General features: G+C 38.7%; 2 protein-coding genes across 4 annotated transcripts; one reads left to right on the top strand and one right to left on the bottom strand.

The window, feature by feature from the left end:
* The first annotated feature begins 3,175 nt into the window (after nt 1-3,175).
* Nucleotides 3,176-8,440, top strand: LOC130994237 (BRI1 kinase inhibitor 1-like). The gene is made up of 2 exons (XM_057919275.1): nt 3,176-3,297; nt 7,987-8,440. Exons 1-2 carry the CDS (start codon nt 3,176-3,178, stop codon nt 8,438-8,440), a joined length of 576 nt encoding a protein of 191 aa, XP_057775258.1.
* A 1,422-nt stretch (nt 8,441-9,862) lies between these two features.
* On the bottom strand, nt 9,863-14,818 carry LOC130992845 (protein NLP7). 3 transcript variants are annotated; one of them, XM_057917606.1, is made up of 6 exons: nt 14,343-14,775; nt 13,266-13,843; nt 12,620-12,667; nt 11,611-12,538; nt 11,211-11,284; nt 9,863-11,024 (listed from the first exon to the last, which is right to left on the bottom strand). In XM_057917606.1, exons 1-6 carry the CDS (start codon nt 14,599-14,601, stop codon nt 10,140-10,142), a joined length of 2,772 nt encoding a protein of 923 aa, XP_057773589.1. In that variant the 5' UTR covers nt 14,602-14,775; the 3' UTR covers nt 9,863-10,139. The 3 variants fall into 3 exon arrangements, with proteins under 3 accessions (XP_057773589.1, XP_057773588.1, XP_057773587.1); XM_057917605.1 differs by having other exon boundaries at nt 11,106-11,284; XM_057917604.1 differs by having other exon boundaries at nt 9,863-11,284; nt 14,343-14,818.
* Nucleotides 14,819-19,160: the final 4,342 nt, after the last annotated feature.

The following is a 19,160-nucleotide window of genomic DNA, read 5'->3' on the forward strand; positions in this document are numbered from 1 at the left end:
ATTGCAATAAGGATCTGTGTCCTGCTAATAACAGGATGATAATATCCTCTCGAGGAACTTAATAAGTTTATCGTATTAAACCCTGCAGGTGGAATTAGTTTTGATACGATAATAAGTTTAAGTGGTAGCACTCGAGATGTCGTTTATAATTAAACGACTGATTAATTAATCAATTGATCGTCAGAGAAATTAATTAATTAATGGATATTAAATATCTTAAACACGGGGATTAATTAAGTCTAATGCTAGCCCTGACTCACCTAAAGAATAAAGAGGTAATTCGGTATTAATTTTCTAGTGGAATAAATTAATACTTGTGTCTCGATTTTATTCTGGGCTAAATAAGAAAATCGAACACTGGGAGGCCAAACTTTATTCAAGCTAGTAGATCCCTGCTTGACCCAATTAAGGCTCGAACTCCTTAAGTGGGCGTCCCCTCTATTCTCTAAAGCCTTTGGGCTTGGTCTGGTTTAATTATGTTACCGGTTTATTATTTAGGTATGATTAATACCTAGTATAAATAATAAGATAGCACTAAACCTAATTCATTCATTAACGTGAAATCAAAAAAGAGTAATCTGTGAGAGCAGAAAAGTGAGAAGGAGACGCCAACTTTGAAGATGGAGAGGACTTGAAGATCGTTGCCACCCAACGTCAAGTCTTGTCGTGTTGGAAGATCAACACTGGAGTCTCTAATCGTCGGATTTGCAAGTAAGACTCGTTTTCTTGTAATAGGCACGAATGGTTTTTGTACGTATTCGTTTGGTATCCGAAATTGGTCACGGGCACGTGAATCATATATCAAAATATGGTTCCTTCATAGATTATATGGTGTATTGTAGATCACAGAAGACCATATAATTGGAATAATCTTATGAGATATATCACAACCGAGATGACTCTAGGGCGAGTCGTTGGTTTAAGTTGCACTATAAATAGAAGTAGTTTCATGTCTTGGCTACTTGTTTATACTGGTGCGTGTAAACGTATTGATAGGATCACAGTGAGATGTATTCTTCTGTCTGACCTAAGTGAAGAATAAAGATCTCGGTGACTTAGTGTGACCTAAATCCTAATAAAATTTTCGTTATATATATTAATTGTGTAACACTTTGATTTACTATGGGTGAAAGTTATATGCTAACTTGAGTACTCTGTATCTGGGTGATAGCAATTTATATATGATATTTGATATTCTATATTAGGTAACCATATCCGATATAGGATGATATGTCGCAGCCTGACTCTAGCCAGTGATAGCGTAAAGTAAGTATCGTACGACTAAATGTCATGGCCCAACTTAATTATAGATAACTAAGCCGAGGAAATCATGACTAGATGAAAGAATTAGATAACTAGAAAGAAATGTAGAATAAAAGGATATCAAGATAAGCTTTTCAAGTTTCAACTCACATCATAACATTTGTTCGACTCAACCATCAAGTTATCCCAAAGATGAGATAGTCGTTTCAACGAACTTATAGACAACTCATATGTTGGGAACTTAATGAAATATCTTATTCCGTGTCTTGATGATACCAAAATCAGTAGGTCTTCCTTGTAATAGACTAGAACTGTTCGAACCCAAGTGTTAGAGTTCTTTTTCTAGTTTAGTTGATGTTCTGAAGACTGAAGACTGAAGCCGGATGACTGAAGACTGAAGTTGCTGACTGATGTAACGATTAAGGCAAAGTCAAATACTGATATTTGATTGAATAGTCCAAGAATCAGTTACGACTGATTACTTAATGCGAGCCACATGGATTCAGCGGACTGATACTAAAGTCAAGTATCAGTTAAACATTCTTCCTCGGACTGAAGCTCCAAAGCTTAAAGGAAGTCACGCACTCCAGAAGTACAGCCACATTAAATGCAGAGATTTCGAGGATCGTCCTTTCTCTGCAGAGCCTTCCTTTTTAGTGATTACCTTTTCAGAGATGTCGTATCTCCTACTCTGAAAGTAGTCGTTCTCACCAAACAAAGGAACCTCGAAGATTGAAGCCTCAGCAAAGTTCAAATCTATCTCCAACGGATGAATTCTTGAAGACCATTTTAGCCAACAGATCTATTCAAGACCTCTCCTATAAATAGAGCTCTAGTATCACTTTAATCTTCACCGATTCAACTACACAAGCTAAAATGTTGCCGAATTCGTTACTCAGCAATTCAAAGCCATTCCAAAGTTTGAATCGAAGAAGAGAATCACAAAGCCAAAAATCAGTCACTACTGATTACATACATTCTCTTAGAACTTAGGCAAATATTGTATATCCAAAGTCTAGGTATAATTGATTACAGAGAACTTGTTCTTTGTAATCTAGTTGGCAAGTTTTCGAACCTCTTTTCAACCGACCGAATTGAGAGTTTGAGCCGAGAGGAGTTCACACCAGTGCTCTGACTCCAAGAGATCTTAAGTCTTTGCAAAGATGCATAGTTTTGTCTCAGTGAAGCTAAGAGTAAGAAATCCAATCCAGTGTGTTGGTACTGAAGATTGGATCTTCGGTTGTTTAGGTTTGCTGTGCACCCGTAAGCACAAGCCCAGTGAAGTTGTCAGTCTGATCAACTGACCGTGGATGTAGGAAGTGTTTTCCGAACCACGTAAAAATCCCTTTGTTGTTTATCGCTTTCAGCATTTACTTTCCTTATCTGTGCCAAACGTTTTATCAACTGAAACTGATTAATAGCAAAGTGAAACATAAACCTTGACAACTTGTTTAATCACAATGGCTATTTCGAAAGAAAAGTTTTCCGCTGCCAAGTAATATTAATCTAACTGATAAATCTTCGGATAGTCAGTAAGATTCATATTACTCCTCTATTTTACAAACTCGACTGAAGCCTAACGTGTATCAGTTAAAGTCTTTGACTTAACTGATAACTCTTTACTGAAGCCTATAGGTGTATTCCCCCCCCCCTCATACACCTATTCGAGACCCCAAGGGACCTAACATCATAACAACTCTCAACAAGGTAACAATCTAACGACTATCAATGACATCAAAGAATATACATTAATATCAAGCTTATTAGTTAGAAAAATCTCAATTAAATTCAATAAGTTGTCTAAAGTCAAGTAGGAAAATACAAGTCTCAAATAAAGATCTGAGATTTACAGCATTGTTATAAGAAATAATGTTCATCAAAGCATCGCAGTGGAATTGTAATGATTACATGTATGAAGATATGTAACCTAGTGTTCAACTCTCCCTTCTTCACAAAAAAGCCAGCTCAGCACCCTTCCATCTCCATCACAGCCGTACATGCATATCTAGAAATATATGCTGGTCTGAGTACAAGGTACTTAGTGAACATATGCCGAAATAATTGAAAGCTTGCTCTTAGAGATATAAATTGAACTTGCCACATCAAGCAACACACAGGAATTTTAGTTTCAAAGGACATGTGCTTGCAATATCGTAAATTATTTCATCGTATAAGTAACTGCGCAGTTAAAACATCCATCTTGTATGTACCACATCTACAACTCATCATCAAAGGTACTGAGAAGCAGGCTTCATTGAAGGATGTAGCCCCACGTGGATCGTTTCTCGGATATCATAATTCACCATACAACGATTAATTCCTAACATGCTCCTATGAATTTAAGTGTTGCACATTGGAGTTAGAATCACTTGCTTGTGAATTGGATGCAGAGGCTGTTGACAGCTGAATCGAATGACTCCAATTCTGACCTTCTGAACTGTATCCCGCTCAATTCTCAACGTTGGATGGACAACGAACTATGAGAACTCCCACAGAGAATTCGACCACCTACGCAAACGGCGCCCCCTATGCTCTCTCTAAAACCCTATTTTTTGTGTCTAATTCTTAGAGCAGATATCTGTATTTAAAGACAAAACACAAACCTAGGGCCCCTAGAACTGTAGTGGGAGAATTTTACTCCTACTGGGCTCAGGAAACTTCGGGCCAGTCCAGGGATCAGATACAAAGAATAAAGATGGGCCTCTAATGAATTAATTCTTATGATCAGCCCAAATCATAATTAATTCATAAGTATTAATTCATTCCACTAGAGAATCAATACTAACTTACCCCTTTATTACCGATGATGAGTCGGGGCTTGTATTTAGACTTATTAAATCTCCATATTTAAAATATCCGACATCCATTAATTAATTAAAGCCCTGGCAGCTTATATTAATTAATCTCTTTGCAATCCTTAAGTAGTACCACTCAAACCTTATTATTGCGCCTGAACTTAATCAACCTGTAGGGTTTAACGCAATGAACCTTTTGAGCTCCTTAAGGGGATGTCATTATCCTATACCGGATACGGGTACTAATACAAATAACCAAATATCATATATTAACCGCTATCACCTAAGATACAGAGTACTCAAGTTAATACATAACTTTCACCCATAGTAAATCAAAGTGATACGCGAATCAACATATATATCTGAAATCTTATTAGTATTAAGATTTTATTAAGCCACCGAGATCTTGATTCTTCACTTATGTCAGATAGAAGAATACATCTCACTGTGATCCTATCAATACGTCATGACATACCAGTATAGAAAAATAGTCAAGACAAACTATTTCCATCTATGCTGCAATAGGCAAATTTATGTCTGTAAAGTTGTTTTCACTCTTGTTATGTTTATTGATTAATCTAGACTTAGATTAGTCATAGATATGTATTCAGCCTAGGATAGACTCAAAGCCTGTAATGTTTGAATGGAAAAGCAGTACTTTATGTTGTAAAATGTAATGTTTTTCATCATAGTGATTTCGTCATTAAGGCAACCGCTGATTTATCATGTTGATAAATCAGCATAAAGTATTTTTTGGTTTCACTTTTATATTCCGTTGTTTGTTAGTTACAATGTTAGTAACATTCTGATCGAGACATAAAACTTTAACTTATGTAATAAGTTTGTTTTTATACAAATATGTATATTTGATAAAGACCACGTGTTTGTAGTAAATTAAGGCACTAAATTTCTTTGGGATTGAAATGAATTTGTTGTGGTTGTGATTCTCTACTCGATCCTCTGATTCTTTTCTTCGAATTTTTTTAAATCTTTGGAGGGGAAATATAATTTCTTGATCTCCTTGGACTCAATTGATGGCTTGAATTTGATTTGATGACGTCAATCCAGAGGGCTTCCGCCTTATTTTTGAATCAAGAAGAACATGTTGATTTCCTTGTAGGGCGCCTTGATTGTTGGAGATGACTTTGTAGTACGTAGTAAATTCCTCCTTCAATGGTTGAGCTTTTCAAAGATGATTTCTCATATATTTTAACTTCTCGAATGACCTCTATTTATAGGTGAAAAATGAAGTGGACTTTTGGGGCTTTGGCCCGTCATATTGAGCTTTTAGAGCTGAAGTGGCGCGATTGAATTAGTTCTTCATGATTTGTATTTATGTATATATATATATATATATATAATTTTTAGGGGTTATTGCCGTAAAATACATCAAGTTTGTCAATTTTCTAGTTTATATCATGAGCTTTTTTTTTGGTAAAAAAATACATGAATTTATGCTTGATTCTTAAATATCCCACGGCGAGTGACTCCGGCAAAAATCGAAACTTATGTGGCATTTAGGTGGCTTATGTGTCATAGATGTGGCATTTAGGTGGCTTATGTGGCATTAAAAATCACCTACCTTACCCCAAACACCCTGACCCCCCCTCTTCCCCAAACCCGTCGCCTACCCCAAACACCCTGACGGCCTGAACCCCCTCCCCTTCCCCAAACCCGTCAACCACCACCTCCCAAACCCATCCTCCAGGACCGACGCCATCCTGAATCCATCGTCGGTCGCCGCCGCGGCCGCGAGAAGAAGGCGACCGCGCTACCCCTACCCCTCTCTCTTCTTCCTCACAACAACCCCCTCCCCTTCTTCTCGATCTCTCACTCTGCTCCATCAAATCCACCGTCGCCTTTGAGTGACGTGGACGGATGATGTCTCTTCCCTTTCACCATAATTATCCCCTTCAACGCACGATTTCGGAGGCCGCGATTTAGGTGGCCTAGGGCGCGATTTGCAGACGGGTGCCGTGATTTGGGGTGGCCTAGGGCGCGATTTCGGAAATCACCATTTGTAGAGGAAGGTCGCGATTTGAAGGTGGCGATTTGAAGAGGGAGGCCGCGATTTGAAGAGGGGGCCCGTGATTTGGGGTGGCGAGTTGAAAGAAGGGAGGCCGCGTTGCAGAGCGGCGGTGGGTGGTTTCTGCGGCCGACGACGCCGGGGAAAGGGAGGTGGGAGGCGGCTCTACGTGTGTCTGTGTGTGTCTGTGTGAGAGAGAGAGATAGAGAGAGAGAGGCGGTGAGAGAGAGAGAGACATGGGATGGTTAAGGGATGAGAGGGTGGCGGCGGCGGCGGCGGCGACGACGCTGCCGTCGCGCGGAGAAGGAAGAAGGGGGAGGGGCCGTGCGTGTGCGTGCGGCGCAGTGGGTGTGTGCGTGTGTTTGTGTGTGTGTCTGAGATAGAGAGGTGTGTGTGTATGTGTGATTTGGCCGCCACATTGGCAATTCCGGCAGTCACGTTGGGAATGCCGGCAGCCACCTCAGATTAATTTGGGCAAAATTATAAATGGTGGGATATTTAAGAATCAATTATAAATTCATGTATTTTTTTGCCAAAAAAAAGCTCATGATATAAATCAGAAAATTAGCAAACTTGATGTATTTTATGGCAATAACCCCTAATTTTTAATATTTTATATAGATTTGACACATGCCGCCTTTTCATTGGTCAATAAATTAATATAATTAAATATTTATTTAATTTTGAAATTATATTTGATTTAATTCTAAAATAAAAAATAAAATATACTCCATAAGTTTATATTTAATTTATAATTTTCATGTGAAAGGATCTAATAAACTATAAATTTAAGGAAATATGCAGTCATATGACCATTTTGAACAAGCAAAGATAAATTTTGGCCACTGATTTTTAAAAAACACAAAATCTGGTCATATTTTACGCGTTCTGCCCAAACTACCCTTTTACTTGTCGGGCACGCCTATTTGTGCTGCACGAATGGTACTAGTGACCATATTAGTGTCAATAGTGTCATATACTTGTGCCGATACACTGCCTCATCAGTCACATGACTATTTTGAACACTTTCCCGTTAGGTTTATATTCTTCATTTAGGGTTTAGATTCCTCATTTAAGGTTTAGATACCACATTCACGGTTTCAATTTCTCATTTAAGGTTTACATTATCCATTTAGGGTTTAGATATCACATTTAGGGTTTAGATTCCTCATTTAGGATTTTAATCATATAATGATACTTTTGAAACTAATATTATAATTTGTGCTAAAAGTATCAATTTACCTAATTTTTTTTTGGTACTTTTGGTACTTATATTGTCATTTGTGCCTAAAGTATCAATTTACTTGATTTTTTAATTTATTTTATTTCTGTTGGTACTTTTGACACTAATAGTTCCAAGTGTACTTAATCCGCGCGCAAACTCGAATTTGATCCGCCTTAATTAAGGGCAAAACAGTCCTAAAATATAAAAATAACGAAATTTTATATTTATTAAATGAATGATCAAAATATTGAGTTTCATTGCTTAATATGACTATCTCACATAAATAGCGTAAATTTAATTGCCTACATCCCGATACTTCGCTTTCTAATTAATCGAGCTATAGAATTAAAAATACAAGGACAAGACAGACTCTTCGATGGTAGTTCCAAGCTACCTAAATCTCTACTTATTTTTCTCGAAAGAATCAACATATAAAAAGTAGGGTTAAGTATCAAATAAGCCCCTATCATAATGGCCCTTATCACGTTTAGCTCTCTATAGTCGAAGTTGGGCCAACTAAACCCTCATACTACCTAAAATCAAACAATGGGGCCCTCTGCCCTAACGACGAGATGACGCCATCCGTTTTTAATTTTTTTTATTATTTTAATCGGTGGGCCCGACATCCTTGAATTTTGTTGGGTCTTAAAATTAAATGTTGAGGATTAATGAAGCAGACGTACAACCAACAAAGCACCTCATCTGGCCAACGAGATCTTCTTCCACGGGCACCTCCTCCCCCTCCACCTCCTCTCCCACCTCCACGCGTCGCCGCGCTCCTCCACCAACTCCCTCGACAGCTTCACCCTCCCCATAAAAGAGCTATTAAGCGTGGACGAGAACAATCGCTACAACGACGAAGACGACAAAAATAACATCATCAACGGCGGCGAGAGCCGGCACGTGTCAGAAGGGAAGGGAAAAGGGAAATCGAAGTCTTTATCTCTCTTCGTGATGCCGAAATGGAGAAAGGAGAGAGAAGAAGACGGCGATCATGAGCATTCAACGACGACGCAAAAACAACAAAAATCGAGATTCGAGCTGCTGAAGAGGTACGTGAGATTTGTGAAGCCATTTCTGTCGCTGCGGAGGCGGGAACAGGGGAGCTCCATCGAGTTCCTCCGGCAGTAGCCCTACTCGTATTCAGGGAATTTGAGATTGCTCATTGCAAAAAGTCGATTGCAGCGGAGGATAAAGTCAAGCTGCACCCATAATTTTATTTCATTATGGTAGGGGCCCACCGATTAAAATAAAATAAAATTAAATTAAAAACGGACGGCGTCATCTCGTCGTTAAGCCAGAGGGCCCGATTGTTCGATTTTAGATAGTATGAGGGTTTAGTTGGCCTAACTTCGACTATAGGGAGCTAAACATGATAAGGATCACTATGATGGGGGCTTATTTGATATTTAACCCTAAAAAGTAAATATAATATTACAAGTGTAATACACGACGACTGTCACCTTAAAAGGATTCGAAGAAGTCAAATCACCAAAGAAAAAATATCAATTAATCTACATAACCATATTATCACTGCCCATTAGTTAATTATGAATTTTTTTAATTTAGTTTATTTATTATTTTTAGAAAAAGAATTCATTCCATCGAAAGAAGTCTTATTTTTCTTATCCACGAAAAAAAATATCTTATTTTATTTTTTAAACCATCGCATCATATTTTTTTCTCAAATATTTAATTATAAATTATATTTTTATTTCATTTTTTAAATAATAATATACTTTTTTCTACATTTTTGTACTTAAACTACCTCTACAAATTAAAATTAAAACCAGTGTTCATCCTTAAATATGACACTTTTTTGTGGACGAATGGAATATATTATAATGTGTTTTCTTTTTGTTTTTATAATTTTCTATTTAAAAAAGTATATATAAAAAAATAACTATAATTTGAATAATACAGTAAAATAATTAAATCCTTTTTTTATTAAAAAATAAATTAAATAAATCAACATTTTTCCTATTTAACTAGCGTACTATGTGTGTATGGCCACAGTGTATCTACGTAGCATCACTCAAAAAATATACTCCCTTAGTATTATTACAAATGTTCCATTATTTTTGGGCATGGAGATTAAGAAAAGGAAAATTAGTAGATAAATTGAGTTAATGAAAATTATATAAATATTACGTATAGATAGAGAATATATTGCCAAAAAAAGAATGAAACATTTGTAATAGAATATCACATTATGAAAAGTAAAACATTTGCAATGGAAAGAGGGAATAGCAAATTTTATAATCATTTCCCCGACCAGGCTTCCGTGCCAACAACAGTAGTTGGTACTGATTCAAGAATCTGGAGACACTACAACAAAAGCAGCTACTCTTTTAAATGTTCTAAAATCTTAATGGGTCCAACTAAAAATGTGAAACGAATCAGATATTATACGAGGCCAATCATTGACATATTAAAAGGGCAAGTGGTTTATATACTATTTAAAAGGTATTAAAACAAACAATTAGATACGCCCTATTAAACGACAGTTTAATAGGCAAAGCTGCCAAAAGCATTATATATGAATGAACAAAATAACATAAAGGGCAATTTCCTCATACTAGCCACTGCAAATTTTACACTCGTACAACTTTTAAGGTATGACAAATATTCACAGGCTTTTATCAAAGGATGTGAGCAGAAAGAGTTATTCTCTCAAACCCCACAACATGCTACAAAAAACTTTCTGCCAAATTGAAAAGGCTGCCCAAAATAAACAAAATTTACAATTACACATGAATTAATCATCCTAGCACAACAAGAATTTTCTAAGATAACTTACCATACCTGATCAATACGTCTAATTTTCTTGTCATTCACCTGAGCTTTCACAAGAGCTCCCAAGATTGGCCATAATGTCATGTACCAATAGCCTGATTATATTGCCACCGGATGATCTTGATACATCGAAGCATTCCAGCAAATCAGCGTCGCATGCGATAAGGACCCACTCATGATCATCATCGAGATATTTGATATCAAAAGTGCCCAGCTCTAACTTGAGCCGCTTCGCCACTTCTTCTTTTAACTTCACAATACCGGAATCTATTGCAAGGCGGAACCTGATGATGTCTTCTCTGTATGTGGCTTTTATGGTGATTGTTTTCACTTCTGGCCTGGCAGAAAACCGTGGCATATGGTCCTCGGCTGGAGCTGCCATGCAGTCCTTGGGCATGGGATCAGGAAGAGTTGGTCGTGTCCAACTGTACTCTGTGACGTGCTCTTCAAACAGCGCTTCGCCAGCTGGGCACAAATTCCTGAGATCATGAGAACTTCCTGCATCCTCAACCAGCATTGCTCCGAATGTCCCATCGGGTGGTGGTATAAAATTACCCGGGATTGAGAACGCAGAAGATAGATTGATTTCTCTTGTTTGTTGACACACCCCTTCGTGTGAGCCTTCCAGTTTCATGCGGTGTTCATCCACAGGTGAAACAACTGGATCGTTTTGGGGCGAGGTCTCATTTCTGAGACTAGGGCTACCTTGACATGAACCTTGGGAAGTAGGTGTTCCTGTGCTCTCTTCTCTTGATCCACTCCCAGTTCTTGATCGGTATGAGCCTTCACCTGCCACAAACCCGCCTCCATTAGGAGTGAGTTTCTCATACTTTGTGCTCCTATCTCCAAAAAATTGATTTGAGGCCTCTGCCTGTTCATCAGCTCCATGGGACTTAGTAGCAACCTCTTTCTTCTCTTCCTGAAATTCACATGGTCCAGAGCCAGGTGAGCTTTGCTGGTTGGTTCCATTCATATTAGGTGCCCAAGAAATTGGACCAACCGTAACAGGAATAGAACTTGTAGCCAAAGAAGTCAAACTGAACGTTCCTTCACCACCTTGTACAGATTCAATTACACGCTTTAGCTTTGAAAGAGAACGATTAACCTTATTTATCTTGCGAGAAGGCCAGCGAGAGATTCCATGCTGCCTACAGATACGCTTCATTGTTGTAGGGCAAACTGTAGAGAAACAATGTCTAAGTGAAAAAGTTTGTTGAATTTCAACCAGTACAAACATACAAAGTATGTACTCCCTCCGTCCCACTCTAATAGACCTATTTTCCTTTTCGGGATGTCCCACTCTAATAGTCCAGTTTCTATTTTTGGTAATGATTTTACACTACAAACAATATGGTCCCACACACCTTTACACACTTTTGCACTCAAAAAGCAAGTTTCTTAATCTCCGTGCCCAAAAGAAATGGGACTATTGGACCGGGACAGAGGGAGTAATATATATCACAGACGAAAAGATGAAAGAAACAGATTTAAAAGAATGTGCGTACCACCAAGACTCTTCGCTGCATCCTTAAGACTACCAGCAAAGTATTGCTGCAGAACGTCTAAGCTAATTGTTTTCTCTGCCTTCCCCCGCTTTCTCTCGGGCTTCTTGCCTACATCTTTTGCTTCAGCAACAGATGCACCATTCTGAACTTCAATAGGACTACTGGCATTTCCTTTAATAATTACACCACTAAATTCACCCATCAATAACTGCCCTTTGAAAGCATCCAGATGTGTGGTTTCCCCGTTCTGTACAGAAGGAGGCCTAGGTGGTGATGTAGCAGCAAAATCAGGCCTCATATTACGCTTTTCATCCATGGAACCCTTGATAATCTCAATGGACCTCCACTCATGGTCAAGGTCTTTTCCAGAAGCAACCCTCAAGCTCCCAAAATGCTGTTTCACTGTCACTAAAAGGGAGTTCAACAAAGTCTGCTGGTCTTCATAGCTTTCAACGTTAGGGGGAAGGAAAAATTCTAGAACATAGTCATCATTTCCAGTATGATTACTACGTAAACAAATAGCAAAACTACTTTTCAACCCAAACATACGGGCATAATGAACTAATGGGTACTCCGTCTTGCAAAACTCCGTAATATCATGACAAAAACACGAGTTAAGGGATTCAAATGCCCTCCCAGAAACACCCTGACCCTTTTGCAAGTGATGCTCGGCACAGGCATCACGGAAGCCCCACATGTTAGCGTCCACCACATAGAATGCTACATCAGTTGTTGACATGCAAATCTGTCCCATGCAGCTCCCATCAAAGCTACTGCAACTTTTCTTAAACCCACCACCATTTGCTAGTATACTGCGATGCCTGCACGGAACCCAAGTCTGAGCTAGTGGTAGAGTGTGAGTTTCACATACCACTGTAATTATCTCCAGTATTTCCGCCAATGCATTCTGGCGACCTTCATTACATATCTGCTATTCAAGAATACCATATACATAAAGGTACGCAGAGAAATAATTGCATGTAATTTTCAAAAGAACAGTCTGGTTTACCTGTGTACTTTGATGATCCAAAATTTCCGAGCTTTTTAAATTTACTGCCTGCAGAAGAACTAAATTTGCGTTATGAAGGAATCCATGAAGTCATGAGGAAACTTAGGGTAACACATTGGAGATTTAGGAAACCAAGAAGTAGAATAACTTCTAGAACCTTTTAGCATAAACGGTCTCTAAGACCTCTAATATGCATTGACTTAACAGAAACAGTTTTTCATCTCATCATGAATCTCAAAAGAGTTTATGTAAGCTAATAAACAGTAAACGAGCTTGAAAGAAGAAATACCGACTATCTGTCTTAAGGCCCATGAGCTGAATGGATCCAGATATCATATTCAAGAACAAGTGGATCTGCTGTCTAAATAGTGAATCAAATAATCATCAAGTGGATCTTCTCTTGCAGATTTGGTATACCACTCACATAATTGCAGATATCATATACCATAATTAATTTTACAATTATGAGCACCGGATTGGAACCCCTACCATAAATAGCTACAATGAACTGGAAGCAACTTATACCAAGGCATATCAACCAAAAAGCAAAAAGTATTCCAAAGCTCAGGGATCAAAATGATAATCATGATGACAACAAAGTGAGCTTCAAAGAAGTACATTACTAAGGGAGGGAACACAAACCAACCTCAAGTGCCTTGCAGACTTTATCAACCTCCGGAGCATAGTTGATCTTCTGGGATGTCATTATAAGTTCGAGAACACCAACACAAGACTGTCCAGAAGGCTCAAATACAGGCAATGCTAAAGTTCCTCGGACATTGTAATTTAAAGCATGGCTAAGGCGAGGAAATTCTTTGCTGGTGTAATACTGGACATTTGGTGTCCATTCCGGCAACTTTTGCCGAAACACGCGTCCTGGAAGTCCGAGGTCTCCATCAGTATCTCCATCCACTGAGAACATATACGAGAGAGAAACCAACCTATACTGATGGAGTCCATTACTATTGGGGTCGAGAACAAAAGGTTGCCCTGAAGTAGTTAGAACATATCGGCTACCATTCTTCACCGGCGCCCAAACCTGAGCCAAAACATGCTGCTCAGTCAAATCTTTGAAATACCGAAGAGCCTGAGTCATTCTTTGCTTTATTATGCAAGATCCATCCGGATTGTCCATAGGCATCAACCCCATCAATGGAGTAGGCAGCTTTTTCTTATCATAATTGTCAACTGCACCTTCAGTTGCTGCCTCAGGATTACCAGAATCTGTACAGAAACCCGCATATACAAAATAGTTCAATAAGTGCAATCATTAACTAAAATATTACCCAACAAAAAACATCTGGTAAGTCAAGCAATCATACTCTAACTCAAATATACTTTAAGACAGAAGACTGATACAGTAATCAGTCAATTTCATATTTCTCCATATATGAATTCAAGAACAATAAATTATGGAACAACCACTCCATCAGCTTTTGAATTGTTCGGTTCCAAATAAATTGGAACAAGTCAGTGTGAAGCTCCAAGCAAAAAGATGTCGAAAAATGAACTTCCTTTCTCATCTATACACTCAGTTAATTAGAATCCAGATAAAACTCTCTTTTCCCGTTCATAAATCTGAGACTCGAACCTAATTATCTACATCAGATGTGAAATCTCAAGAATAAAATGACTTCTCACTGCAATACATACAACATAGAGTCAACTACATAAATAAAAAAACACAAAATCATTAAAACAGAGGTCGGAGAAGAATCCGTACAGGAGAATATCTTGGAGGAGTCGGAGAAGCGGAAACCCGTGCCGGCGACAAGATTTGCGGTGTTATTATCATCGGAAAAGGCCCAAAGCGGGGAGCAGGGCTGGTCGGAGGTGGAGAGAAGGAAGGGCGGGGCGGGGCAGTTGGCAGCAGCGGCGGCGAAGATCTGATCCAAGGGCCAGGAAGCGTCGAGATCGAGATCCAAGTCCATGAGGACCTCCGGAGGGCGGCGGGTGGTGTCGTCTTCGGGTTCGGAGGGCATTTTCTCTCTCTAGGGGAGGGGGGAGTTGTGTGGAGGAGAGAGAGAGAAAGGGATGATGATGAAATGGTGATTCCAGCTCCATTTTACAAAAATTGGTGGAATCTAATAGTAAATAGTCGTCTCGTCTGTCTACTTGCTCACGAATTGAAGGGATAAAGAATAGGGAATTGTTCCTCTGTTCCACGCCCCCACTCTTCACCCTTTTTGTCTTTTTTTTTTTTTGCCACTGCACTCGTGTTCCTATATCTCATTTCAATAGATTACATTAACTGTCCAGAGCTAAGAGGTTAATTAAATTTTTTTATTTAATATTGTTAATTAAAAAAACTTACATTAATTTATTTAAACATCTCAATTTAATAAATTATACTCCCTCCGTTCTTCAAATGGCTTCCTCTTTGGGGACGGCACGGGTTTTAATGAACAGTTGTAAAGTGTAGTGATAGTAGAAAAAAAGTGATATAATTATTATTGGAAGTTATGAAAAGTCTTATACTCCCTTCGTCCGCGATATCGTTTCCACATTGCGGACGACACGGGTTTTAAGAAAAGTGGTGGATGGTAGTGGATATATAATGAGTGGAGTTTGGGTCCCACAATTGTTGTGAGTGGAAGTTTGTGGACCCTACTTCTATAAATGGAAGTGGAAACAATATCGCGGACGGACCGAAATGGCAAATGTGGAAACGATATTGCGGACGGAGGGTAATTAATATTGAGAGTGGTGAAAAGTGAAAAGTAAGAATAAATAAAGTATTATTAGTGGTGGGGTAGATGTCCAATAATGGAAAGAAAGAAAGAGGAAGTTATTTGGGGGACGTCCCAAAATGGAAAAAGTGGAAGTTATTTTAGGGACGGAGGGAGTATTTTAAAATAAAAGTTAATACATAAAAATATTTCTACATAATTTATTAATTATATCAAATAGATTATGACTTACACATAGTTACTCCCTCTGTCCCAGTAATATTGCCCTCTTTCTTTTGGGTACGGAGATTAAAGAGTGTGAAATTAGTATTGTAAAATAGCTTAACCCCCTTCCCAAACATGTCTCTCTTCTCAGCACTCTCTTCCTCAACATACACTATGCAGACGTCGCGCCGCCAGCGACACCATATTTAACTCCAGCAACGGAAACAGTAGGCGGAGCCCCACCTGCGTGCAAGCCCTAGTCCGACAGCCTCGCCTCTCTGATTCCACCGAGCAGCAGCGACAGCAGTCACCGTCGGTCCCAGCCCCCCTTCGCCTGATATATCTCCTCTTTGTTGCTTCATCTCTCCCACTAGTTCAGCCCCAAGTTCTCTCCTTTGTCTTTCAACAATTCCATGAAACCCTCCTGCGTAACTTTCAAAACTCTATTTACATCAGGATTGCCATTTGAACTCTCAACCCCCAATTTCATATCAGAACCATGTCTCTTCCGATTCCTTGACTTTCTTCCCATTTCCAACCTCAACATTCTTTCCTACCTTTTTCAAAAACTATAACTAAACCGGCCCCAACGCCAAACCCTATTTCCGCATCGAGGATATCACACTTCGGCGATGGATTCCAGGAATTCAGAGGTTTTCGACGAAGTCACCAGTTCACCAACAACATTTTTCGGAGCCAATGCCTGCGACGGCTTCCGTATGGGAGTAGACAAAATCTCCCTAGACTCCAACCACCCCCCTCACCACCAAAACCCCTATCGCCAACACTCAGCTCAAGATCAGCATCGCTTGGCTTAGATCTGTGCAAATCACCTCAATTCACAGAGAAGCGGAGAGACGGAGAGGGAAAGGGGGGAGGCGGTGCTTGAGGAATGATGGGGAATGAGGGGGGTGGCGTCGGAGGAACGATGGGGGATGGAGGGCAAGCGGGAGGAACGATGGGGCGAGGGGGAATTGTTTGGTGGGTGTAATTAAAAACAAGTTTAATTAAGAATTAGTAATTAGTATCTAAAATTTTCCTAAAAATTAAGGAAATGGGACAAGATTATTAGGATAAACCAAAAAGAAAAGTGGGACAAGATTATTGGGACGGATGGGGTATTTATTTTCTATTAAAAAAATATCTTACTTTCTCTATTATAGTACTCCCTCCGTCCCTCAAATAACTTTCTAGTAGGGGACAACACGGATTTTAAGGAAAAATTGTTAAGTGTATTGATAGTGGAAAAAAAAATGTTATAATTAGCACTCCCTCCTTCCACCAAAAGTATGACACTTTTGATAGGCTCAAATTTTAATAAAATTGGTGATGATTTTGTGGTAATGGAGAAAGGGTCCCACCATTTTTTGAGATGCGTGATTGAGATTGAATTTCAGGTGATTTTTTTTGTAAATAAGAAGTGTTTGTAATGATAAAAGTTAAGGAAAGTGTCATACTTTTGGTGGACGCCAAAAATGGCAAAAATGTCATACTTTTCGTGGACATTGGAAGTATTGAAAGTGGTGAAATAATGTTATAAAATATTGAAAAAATGGTGAAAGGTTGAAAAGTAAGAATAAATAAGGGTTAATAGCCAGAAAATACACGAACTATCACCTGATTTGCATATTGCACATCACCTTTAAAATTAGCTCCAAAATACAACACCTTTTAATTTAGTTATAAATTTCACACGCGTTGACCACAACCTTGATCGGTGTTGATGTGGTGATGTAGTAAAACAACGTCGTTTTATCAAGCTCTTATATTAAAAATTAAAAATTAAAAAAAAAACACGTTATCATCTCCTTCCCTGCCCTCTCAATACATCAACCCCCAGATCCTCAGCCACCAAATCTCAACACCCTGCTATTGGCACCGGATGAGAGTAGGATGACGATTCTCGCCGTAAATCGAGGGTGAAAAGGCGGCAGTCGTTAGCTGTTGACGTGTGATAGAAAGGAGGGGGATTTCAGAGAGATCTAGGGATTTAAGGATAAGGGTTTCTGAAATTGGGAGAAGTTTTTGGGGTTGTTGGGTCCCGGAGGGTCACTGAACAGGTGTATGGGGGGGAATACACCTGTAGGGTATTTTTCAAAATTCTTTTATAAATAATTGAAATAGTATCGATTGATACTAAAAGAGTTTGACTGAAGTCAACAGTTAAAGAAATCTTCAGTTGAAAAGAGGTTGTAGACTGATACTGAAGTAACTTCAGTATTTTGATTTCAGTTAGGCTCAAGGCTTTAACTGATATCCACGTAGGGCTTTAGTCTAGGTTTTGTAAATAGATGAGTGTTATGAATCTTATTGATTATCCGAAGATTTATCAGCTAAACTAATAACACTTAGCAGCGGAAAGTAAACCTAAGAAATAGCCTTTGTGATTAACACGTTGTCAAATTAAAGTTTCACATTGCGATTTATCAGTTTCAGTTCAGTAAAGGGTTTGTGCACAGATAAGAAGTAAATGTTGAAAGCAATAAACAACAAAGATTTTTTTACGTGGTTCAGAACAAGTTCCTACGTCAACGGTCAGTTAAACACACTGACAATCACTCTGGGCTTATGCTTGCGGGTGCACAGCAAACCTTCAACTAAAACTCGGTTCAGTGCCAATACACTGGATTAGACTTCTAGTCTCCTTCTTAACTCGCAGGTGCAAAGACTACACTTCGTCTTGCGTGCGGGGGCTAAGAACTCTTAAGTTCAGACAATCAGTCTTCAGTCTTCAGGATAGCAGTCTAACTAGAAAACATGAACTCTAACACTTGAGTTCGAAAAGTTCTAGTCTATTAAAAGAAATTCCAAGAGTTTTGGTATCATCAAAACTAGGTCTAGGATATTGCATTAAGTTCCCAACAATTTCCCCATTTTTGATGATGCCAAAACCATACAATCAGTCCTAAGACAAGAAACGACTAAAAATAAAGAAGCAAGATACTAAACAAGGTGAATGCAATTCCCCCTTAACAATATACCTAAGGTCTTGCAGACTGAAGGAAAAACATAACAGTTAAAGAGCAAGAAGAAAGCATAACTGAAATACATAAACAAGTAATCAAAGCCTGGACAAAAAAAGATTGTCTTCAGGTTGAGATCAAGAGGAATAACATTTTCAATTCATATAACTGATGAGATATCAGTTTCTGGAACAAACAGAATACAACCAAAGCCAAAAAAAAGAGAAAATATTACATTTCAAAACAAAGAGCTAAGGCTTCTGTTGATAGAGTCCAAAGACTGTCCTCTTGATGTCGTCATACTCTCGCGGATTGCTTCTTTTTGTAACACCCCAAATTCTGAATAAAGCTTCAACCTCCTTCTTGATGGTCTCACGGTTGATGTGATTCTTGTGCTTGAGAGGACTCACAAAGGCTCTTAGGGGGTATAAGATAGTTGACATCTTAGCTTTCTCTTTTGCATCAATACCATCCTCTTTTCAGTCCAGTTGGAGAGAAAATATCTCCAAGCTTTCCTCTGGAAATCTGGGTTTTGATCGAGTTAAGCAAAAACAATCCACTTGGTATAGATTTCCTTTATTCTCTCCCACCAGGCATTCATGTCTTCAGGCACCCATTTATCGACGCGATCAACCTTATCAAGATGGGATACCAGAAGACCTTCTCCAACACATTTCTTCATGA

The sequence above is a fragment of the Salvia miltiorrhiza genome, chromosome 7 (assembly GCF_028751815.1).
Source record: "Salvia miltiorrhiza cultivar Shanhuang (shh) chromosome 7, IMPLAD_Smil_shh, whole genome shotgun sequence".
Lineage (NCBI taxonomy): Eukaryota > Viridiplantae > Streptophyta > Magnoliopsida > Lamiales > Lamiaceae > Salvia > Salvia miltiorrhiza.

What these genes read in the sequence shown, in the direction of transcription:
- LOC130994237 (XM_057919275.1), top strand. Translation starts at nt 3,176, where the DNA reads ATGAAGATATGTAACCTAGTGTTCAACTCTCCCTTCTTCACAAAAAAG. An exon ending in TATGCTGGTCTGAGTACAAG is followed by an intron (nt 3,298 to 7,986) that starts GTACTTAGTGAA and finishes TTAATGAAGCAG; the next exon opens with ACGTACAACCAACAAAGCAC.
- LOC130992845 (XM_057917604.1), bottom strand. Translation starts at nt 14,601, where the DNA reads ATGCCCTCCGAACCCGAAGACGACACCACCCGCCGCCCTCCGGAGGTC. An exon ending in CTCCTCCAAGATATTCTCCT is followed by an intron (nt 13,844 to 14,342) that starts GTACGGATTCTT and finishes GTTTCTGTACAG; the next exon opens with ATTCTGGTAATCCTGAGGCA. An exon ending in TGGATCATCAAAGTACACAG is followed by an intron (nt 12,539 to 12,619) that starts GTAAACCAGACT and finishes CTTGAATAGCAG; the next exon opens with ATATGTAATGAAGGTCGCCA.